This window comes from Danaus plexippus, assembly GCF_018135715.1.
Source record: "Danaus plexippus chromosome 29 unlocalized genomic scaffold, MEX_DaPlex mxdp_36, whole genome shotgun sequence".
Lineage (NCBI taxonomy): Eukaryota > Metazoa > Arthropoda > Insecta > Lepidoptera > Nymphalidae > Danaus > Danaus plexippus.
Genome location: NW_026869857.1, coordinates 1,735,433 through 1,745,042, shown reverse-complemented (window position 1 = coordinate 1,745,042; position 9,610 = coordinate 1,735,433). Strand labels below are relative to the sequence as shown.

The 9,610-nt window shown below is 42.4% G+C and overlaps 1 protein-coding gene across 1 annotated transcript; it reads right to left on the bottom strand.

Moving 5' to 3' along the window:
• Positions 1 to 413: 413 nt before the first annotated feature.
• LOC133320437 (mucin-1-like) lies at positions 414 to 1,286 on the bottom strand. Its single transcript, XM_061528917.1, has one exon. It carries the CDS (start codon positions 1,284 to 1,286, stop codon positions 414 to 416), a length of 873 nt encoding a protein of 290 aa, XP_061384901.1.
• Positions 1,287 to 9,610: the final 8,324 nt, after the last annotated feature.

Genomic DNA, 9,610 nt, shown 5'->3' with positions numbered 1-9,610 from the left:
ATTTCTTCCCGCCTCGCTTTGCCCTGCGCGGCGCTTTCGGGCACCCGCGATAGTTCGCTGGGTGGCCCGTCTGCTGACACAGAACGCAGCTCGGAGGGACATCCTCCATTGGTGTCTTGCGCGGGCAGTCTGTAGTTCCGTGATCACCCAAGCACTTAACGCACCTCGGGCGCGCGTTACAAAACCGGGCTGAGTGACCGTAGCATTGGCAGCGATGACACTGTCCTGGGATGCCACGACCACGCGGGAGTTCTACCTGTAGACCGGACAGGTAGCAGACGGTTCTAATGTTGAAAATGGCCTTCGCCTCCTTGGTGTTGTCCAAGTGGACGAGAACCATATTAAATGGCCGCTTATTAGTTGGGCGGTACATACGGTGTACCGCCTGCGCGGGCAGGCCTTGTGACTTAAGGTCATTTAATATGCTGTCCGTGGGAATTTCGCACGGCATCCCGCGGATTACCACCGTGAGGCGACGCTCCTCCTCGAGCGCGTAGGTGTGGTATTCCGTACCACGCTCGCGCAGGAGGGCCGTCATACGACGGTGGTCCGCCGCTGTGGACACCTGGACCTTTATTCCCATGTTGGTTGGTCTCTCTTATGTAGAGAGGCGGTGGCGTCGTAGCACGTGGCGGAGTAGCGGCGTCTACGGCGGATGAGGCGGGGGCGGGGGCATCCATAACGCCGGACTTCGGACGCTTAGCGATCGGCGAAGCGGGGGCAGAGGAAGTGCTACTCCCTGCGGGGGATGCGGGGCGCGATGAAACGACCGTTGCTACTCGCTTAGGGGCGGCGGCGCGGGTGGCGGGGGTATCTGTGTCAGATACGACCGTTGCTATTCGGTGAGGGGCGGGAGTGCGGGTGCCGGGGTTTGCAGCGACCGTCGTGGCCGTTGCTACCCGTTGAGGGGCGGCGGCGCGGGTGGCGGGGGTGTTCGCGACAGACGCGGCCGTTGCAGGGGTGGGTACGCGGGGTGACGCTGCCCGTGGGGACGCGACGATTGCTCCGTTCGGCGGGAGCGGCGATGGCGTTTTATTTTTCCTTCTTTTGGATACGACGGTTTTGAAACCGTCGTTTTCGTCCTCTGATTCAGAGGAACGGGACCCGGACTCTGAGCCGGAGAGGGTCTCCTCCGAAGAGGCGAACTCGCACTCCATGTCGGAGGCGTTATTCCCTGTGGGCATCTCGCCCGTGAGGGAAGCGGCGGCGAATTTCAGCAGGAGAGCCGGGCTCTCCCGCTTAATGAATTCCAGGAGGAATTCGATATTTATTTTCTTCGCGTCCATTTTGTGTTTAAAGACTGGTTTTTCTGTAAACTAGCTAACTATCCTCCCTGCCTGATGGCAGGGAGATGTGTACCTGTTTATTCAATTAAATGAATAAAACTCGCGAAAATCTGAGGTCTCATTACTCATTAACTAATATCATGATTACACAATTAACAAATACGATTATGATTGAGTACACATACTGCTATATTAAAAATATGTATGTGACTTAAACTTATATTTAACACTTTTTAAATTTATTACACTTCACTACACAATCACTTGCTGGCATCCTGGGTTCTTCTGCGGGAAAGGGTTCTCTGGTTGCCCCCTGACAACAACAGAATTATCAAGTAGTGTCCTTCTCATAAAGTTAGTGAAATTTTTTTGCGACGTTTCCATTCAATATAGAAAATAACACAATACCAGGGTCAGAATTGCGAGAGTATACAACTCTACCCTAGTGCTAAGATGCGTGGTCGTTTCTGAAGCCGTTGCGCTATTTCCAGCACCTGTCTGTGCAATGATTTCTTCTTTTTCTTCTTTACTTATTGATACTGATTTACCAATATTTAATTATTTTTCGAAAAATAAGATTATTAAAATATAGAGATACAGATAAAACAGTCAATACGATGACAGTCGTCTAGGGAGTGAATCTTACTGTAGGTTTACTGATGCTTCCTAATCTCGTTACTATGGGCTCCTTGTTATTGTTACATTGCTCTATACTGGGCGATATTGCTGTGTCATCAGAGTGTAACGTGAACGCGGGCTTGAGTCTATCTATACTAATAATTTTCTGCGTATCTGCCTCTTGAATTTTAAAATATTTATTTTTTCGACTTACAATTTTGTATGGACCAGTATATGGATGAGTGAGCGGCCTTGACACTTGGTCGCAACGAACAAATACATTTGAACATTTTTCAAGTTCCGGGTGTACCAAAATTTTGTTTTGACCTAATTGGCGCCTTGGTATTGCTGCTATATGCCTTATTTTCTGCCTTAACGCTTGTAAAATTGTTTCTTCACTTGAGATTTCTGGCTTTTTCAGCTCCAAAAAATCACCAGGAAGTCTTAAGGATTCACCATACACCAACTCAGCTGCACTTATCTGAGTATCATCCCTGTAACTTGCTCTTAATCCTAGTAATACGCTAGGTAGCTCTTTAACCCAATTATCTGTGTTACCTCTGCATATAAGAGAAGTTTTAAGAGAACGATGCCACCTTTCAACTGCACCGTTTGCCTGTGGATGGTATGCTGTAGTTCTAATTTTGTTATTCCCATTCTTCTGGCTAGTTGGTTAATAAGTTCGACTCAAATTGACGTCCTTGATCTGTCGTTACTTTCAATGGGAACCCGATTCTAGTAATCCAGCCATAATAAGCGACTTCGGCTACACTTTCTGCTGTTATGTCCTTTAAAGGATACGCTTCAGGCCATCCAGTGCTTCTGTCCAACATTGTTAATATATATCGATATCCATTGCAATATTTAAGAGTACCCACGATTTCTATGTAAATATGTTCAAATCTATCACTTTTTCAAACGACTTAAATGGTGAAATATTGTATCTTTGAACTTTGGCATTCCAAACATGATCTAGTCCATGATGCAATATATTTGTTCATCGATTTCCAGAAGTATCTCTCTCGCATCATTTTTCTCGTTTTTCGTATCTCGGGATGACTAATTCCATGAATCTCGTTGTAAGTCGATGCGCGGAATTCCAACGGCAAATAAAGACGAACATTTCCATGCGATGTTTCACAATAAATATATGTATTACAGTTAGGAATTTTCACCTTTTTAATATTTAGAGTTTTAGACTTTAATAGTTCTAATAGCACTGCGTCATTACTCTGTGCCTTAGCTAGGAATAGTGGATGAAAAATCAATGGTAGCGATTTGAGATCAAGCATCTGCCGCAGTATTCTCTGAACCACTAATATGGTCAATACTTGTACAAAATTGCATCACGTAGTCTAAGTGTCTCAATCTCCTAGGGGTATCGTTATTTCCAAAAGAATTCATCGAAAATGCTTGCACTAAAGGTTTATAATCCGTGTAAACTGTTACAGGTCGTCCCTTAATTAAGTGTAATTTGATGTACTTGTCTGATAGAATTCCATTGCTTTATTGTTATTTATGATTTAATATGACATTGGTCATCTCAATGTTCTATCTCTGGACGTACTAACTATGCTTTTCATACTTTCTTCGCTAGAAGAATTAGTTTTTTTAATATAATAGTGTCTGTTATATCCCTAGAGGGCGCTTAAAGTTTTTGCTATAATAGAAATACCTTGAACTGTTTTCATTTATAATATTTATAGAAAACGTCTTAATTCTTATAGAATATTATTATTGTTGAATTAAAATATAGTTATTGGGGATGTATTCTTTGTCTTGTGTTTATTAAAGAATGCATCTAAGATTCAACTACTATTAAAAAACCCTAATTTGTTTTATTTCCGTATCCAATCAGTCATATCCACTGCTGGAACTATGCCGCTACTGGCGCCACCCCGTGTGTGGGCGGGAAATATTAGGTTGGGGTTGAAACACTCATTAAAGTTAAGGGCTTTTAAGCTGATGCTTATAAGAGTATACATTAAAAACTGGTACAGACACACACTTATGTCAAAACTAATTGTAGTCCAGGACCACCCCTTACAGATGAAGTACTGGACCAATTTTCTTTCCTTGAACTCCAATAGATGGCGCCTTGAATTCATTAGCTGAGTAAATGATGTTTTATTATTGAAGTGTTAAATAACTAGCTACACATTACTCGATTCTTTATCCCACCAATGGTTAGTATTTTAACCATCAACACAAAAAAGACGGGTATTGTAAGTTCTACGTCTACGTCTGTGTTTCTGTCTCTGGCGTCGTAGCTCTGTGACAGTATATTCGATAAATGTCACTTATGGCGTAGTTTGTTTTTTGTTTAATTTACTTAAATTTGGTTATTAAACATTTACTCATCCATCGTAAAAAATCAATTACAGCTTTAAAAATATTTTTATGGAATGTTTTAATTTATTGTAACAAAAAAATAAGAGGAGCTGTATTGACTAAGGGGTGAGTTGGCGGCGGGCGAGGTTTGGAGTGGTGTGATGGATCGAGGAGGGGAGAGGTGTGGTGAGGAGAGGAGAGATTATTTAAAGAGCCTTTTTGGATGTAAATATTCATTATTTTGTGAAAATTGGAAATAAACAAGTGATTTACCAAGAAGTCGTACCTACTGTTCTAATTATTTTCTTCTAAAAGTAAGTTGTGTTTTATCATTAAAGTAATATTTTTTCTTTAGTTTATTTTAAATACAACATTCATGCTTTTTTATTTTTATTTATTCAATTACATATATCATAATCTTTGATTATACATTTAAATATTCCATTGATATCAAAACACCGTCTGTATAAGAGTCATTTAATGGAAACTTTACAATACACTTGGCAACGACTAACCTCTGACCTTTACTAACCTCTGACCTTTACTAACCAGTAATACTTCTTGTTAAGTCTGTATATGGTAAGATAATCACAGTCCTGAAATCTGTGTAGAGTATAGATCCTGCAACTAAGTTTGCTATAAACACAAAGCTAAATATAAGTTAAGAAAATTTATAAATTCAAAGTCTTGAGCCACCAATTGAATACCGTTGGCTGTGTACAGAATGTGACTCGCATATATTATTATGTGACTTATCTTTCATACTACGAGTAGTAACTGTAGGAATTGTCGGATTGTATAGGAAATTATATTAATGTGTTCCATTCACAACATTAATAATAAGAATAGTAGTGTACAAGTGGCGCCATCTGCGCCGTACAAGCATTTACAGTGCTTTTTTATGATATTATCAAAGTAAAGATCATTCTACTCATCTGTCAATTAAATGTTTATAACTATTGACACTATGCACCCCACGCTTTTTTACAATAATGTACATTTATTTTTTATTTACACTATTCTTAATCTAAATTTATTAAATTTTATTTTCTGTTTTTTAGTTGGATTTTTTATAAAAGCGTGTTTTTTTAAACTATTATTTATTTCTACAAACGTATGAACTAAATATTTATTTTTTTTTGTCTTCATATTATTATCATCACATACATGCTATTGGGCATTACCTTAAAAGATAGAATAAATACCGAGATCCGAAACAAAACCAAGTGACGCTGTACACTTCGCTCAGAGGCTAAAATGGAAATGAGCTGGCCACGTCGCCAGATATGTCAACTATAGATGGACACTGGCAGATACGAAATGGCAGGCACCGCCAGGGTCTAGAGGCAGAGGCCGACCATGCATGAGACGGCACGGTAAATAGCAGCACTAGCAGGCGACGATTGGATTGATAAAGCTAAGGACAGGGAGGGATGGAACTCTTTGCAGGCTTTTATCATTATCTAAACTATACCTTATGAACGTTTACTCAGTAATATAATATAGAATTATTTAATAGCATATTACATAATACTTACTATATTTTTAATCAAGGAAATGTAATGTTATTCTAATTTAAATTAATTTTATTTTATTGGTATGCATGAATACTAAATGTCATGAATATTGTGAGTGGTTATAAAGGTTTTTTACTTCTTCCGACAGATGTCACTTATTACATTTTTACTGCAAAAATTTTACATGAAACGTCTACTTATTACATTATAATAAAACGGCAATGATTTATTTGATACATGAGCATAGTATTACGTCGATAACATATATTTCCTTAACAGTTACGGCACGACAGATGTATGTACTTAGTTTCTAGTTAGCTACACGGACCATAGATGGCGCTGTCAATATTTTACTTTATCCTTTAATGAAAAGTAAAGTTAAATTATATGAACAATAATGACAACAGAATTATATTCATATAAAATAGTCAAAATTTGTATTTGACAATTCAATATAAATTACGTAATAAATTGAAACCAGCTAAAATAAAAATTAAGGTACTTGTGGTTTGTACTGTCGGTGATATGTAGATGATTTCTGAGACCAACACTTATATTATTGTAGTGGAAATATCTAAAAAGTAATTGACAAGTAAATCCCAGAGTATAAACAATATGAAGAAGAGTAATAATGTGTCCAGTAAAATGAAACTACAATTGAAATTTCACAATAAAATTATAATAAAGTTATTCTTATAATAATCCGTAACTAAGACGTTTTAAAATCTAAATCGAACATTAATATTCGTCCAACTCTAATTAGCGGTCACAGAGTTAGTTATTTATTTTCAATAAATTGTTTTTGTGGTTGGGTACTTGTGAAACAAGCAATGTTTTATGTGAAATAAGCAATATATATATTTTAGTTATATAAAATAAAAAAACGTATGTATCTATCTCGTATCTGCCTCTCGGTCAATATAAAAGATACCCATTTCAACCAAATTATGTGTGTGAATTACATTTTTCATTATTAGAGTTACGAAAGTGGACCACATTTTCTTTAACAGTCTTTATTTACAAGTTTAACTAACTACATACGTATGGTAATGAACGTTGAACAAGAAATGACAATAATTATGATATATTTCTGTACAAATACATGTCTTAAAGGGTACATCGAATCCAAACGTCTATTGATCTAAGTCATCTACATTTATATGTAACTTATTAAGTTTAAGATTAATCATATTGCATCTTTGAATTTAAATAAAGGTATATATTATATTAAATAAAACGTATAAAACGGATGGATGTTAGTGAAAAGTTAGAAGTGTTCGTACGTGAAAATGTTTAGCGACAACGCGGTTCTCCTTACGGTATATTCGACGTTCATAAAATGAGTACATATATCTCAATCGTTTCAACAGTTTGACCACCGCACGGTGCAGACGTGCGGCAAAGTGCTCCGATGCGAATATCGCACAATAGTGTTAAAGTGTCAGAAGAGGGTTCCAGAACAACGTGTCCGGCGTCGATCAGAAGACTCACAAGTTGGTAGCAGCCACCGTCGCTTAAGTCGCCGTTGTCCTGCCACCAGGTACCACACAGTCGATAGGGAAGTTAGGTACACCCCTGCTACCTAAAAGCAGGGACATAGTATAGTTTACCAAAAATTCACTCACCTCCCTGTCAAGGCAGGGAGGACACCCGATTTACCGTCGCCCACCATGGGCACTAAAATAGAAAAAATAATAGAGAGATTCGAGGTACTCATCAAGTACCTCTCTGAAACCGCCCCGTCAGTATTCAGGGACTTCAACGAGAAGTTCCCGGTACAGCCGGTATCATTCGACACGGACAGCCCAGCTTCACCGGGATGCCCGCAGGATAGCAATCCATCCGATATGGATTGCTCGCCAATCGGCTCGGAGGCCGAGCAATCGTCAGAAGAGACGACGCCGCCGACTTCGGACGCCGAGGAGGATAGCGACGGGTTCAGGCCCGTCATATCCAAATCGGGAAAGAGGAAGGCGGCTAAGTCGCTGAAGGCGCCGCCGCCGAACAAAAAAGTTATTACGACACCCGCAGCTGCCGGCGCAGCTGCGCGCGCACCTGTGTCAACACCTGCGGGCACATCTGTGTCCGCACCTGCGGGCGCAGCTGTGTCCGCGCCAGCGGGCGCGGCTGCGTCGGTACCTGCGGGGGTACCTGGGTCCGCACCCACAAAAACAAATAGCCCGCCGCCCCTATACGTCAGGACGAACAGGGACTGGAACGACATTTCCAGTCTCCTTAATAACAAGAACATCCGGTACATTTCAGCCCGCAACACGGCGGTAGGTATAAAAATATCTACTGCCTCCCCGTCCGACCACCGTGCACTGTCATCGATATTGCGTAAAAACAATATCGAATACCATACCTACGCCCTCCCGGAGGAACGTAGGCTAACTGTAATCATCAAGGGTCTCCCCGCGGAGATACCTGTTCATGTTATTAAAGAGGACCTTCAGTCCCAAAACCTGCCAGTGTTGGAAGTGCATCGCATGCACAGGCCAAACAAACGACCGTTCGACATGGTGCTAGTGCATTTGTCCCTTACCCCGGAAGGTAAGGCGATTTATAATTTAAAATCCGTCTGCCGGTTATCCGGTCTACGTATCGAGCCGCCTCGAAACCGCGGAGCCCCGGGGCAATGTCACCGTTGCCAATTATACGGCCACTCCCAGAGGTTCTGTTACGCACGCCCGCGCTGCGTAAAGTGCCTAGGGGACGACCGACTGCAGCAGAGTATCGGCTACGGAGGAGCCGCCTAGCTGCGTCCTGTGCGGTCAGCGGGGTCATCCCGCGAGTTATCGCGGATGCCCCAAAGCCCCGCACTGGGCGAAAGTTGGGCGGCACCCCGGCAAAGCCCGGGAGCCGGCTCTCATCCCCGCTGCACCTCCGGCAACAAACGCTTGGGTGCGCCCAAGCGCCATAATAGGCCCGAGAGCCCCTCAGGCACCCCAGGCCCCCAAGGCACCGGCAGTAGGCCTAGCGGCCGACCTACAACTCGTCTGCGACTTCGCGAGTCTAACAGACCCCGCGGAGGTGCAGACCTTAGCAGCCAAGCTGAGGGCCTCCAACGGCAATCCTCAGGCGCGCATGCTGGCAATGTGCCAGCACGCGGGCATGTTGAGTGCCGTCGGGGCGTACCAAGCCAATGGCTGTTAACCGGACAAAACCACGCTAACTGACTATCGCTACATACAACGCGAACGGCCTCTCTCCTCAGATAGAACTGGCGCGAGACTTCGTAGTTAAGCACCAGATAGATATACTTTTAGTGCAAGAGTCCTTCTTGAAACCGTGTAAAAGAAACCCACAGATTGGGAATTATAACATCATTAGGAACGACCGCCTCTCCGCCGGAGGAGGTACAGTTATATATTACAGAAGGGCTCTTCACTGCATACCCCTTGACCCTCCACAGCTACAAAACATAGAAACATCAATCTGTCAGGTGAGTATGACGGGCCATCAGCCCATCATACTAGCATCCGTTTATCTTTCCCCATCAAAAACAATAGAGGAGAACGACCTTCAGTCACTTCTCTCGTAAGGGAACTCGGTCATTCTGGCCGGGGACCTAAATAGTAAGCATCCTCGCTGGAACTCCCGACAATCAAATATTAGAGGACGGGACCTAGACAAGTTAGTAGACAAACTCAACATAGAGGTCACCGCTCCTCTACACCCGACGCGATACCCCTTCCATGACGGCTCACATGACAGACCTGACGTGCTCGACATAGCCCTCTTGAAGAACGTAACACTCCAGTTGCATTCGATAGAGGCGCTATCCGAGCTTGATTCAGACCACAGACCAGTACTAATCCAGCTAGGACCCCCCCAAACCGCGGCAATCCAAACAAA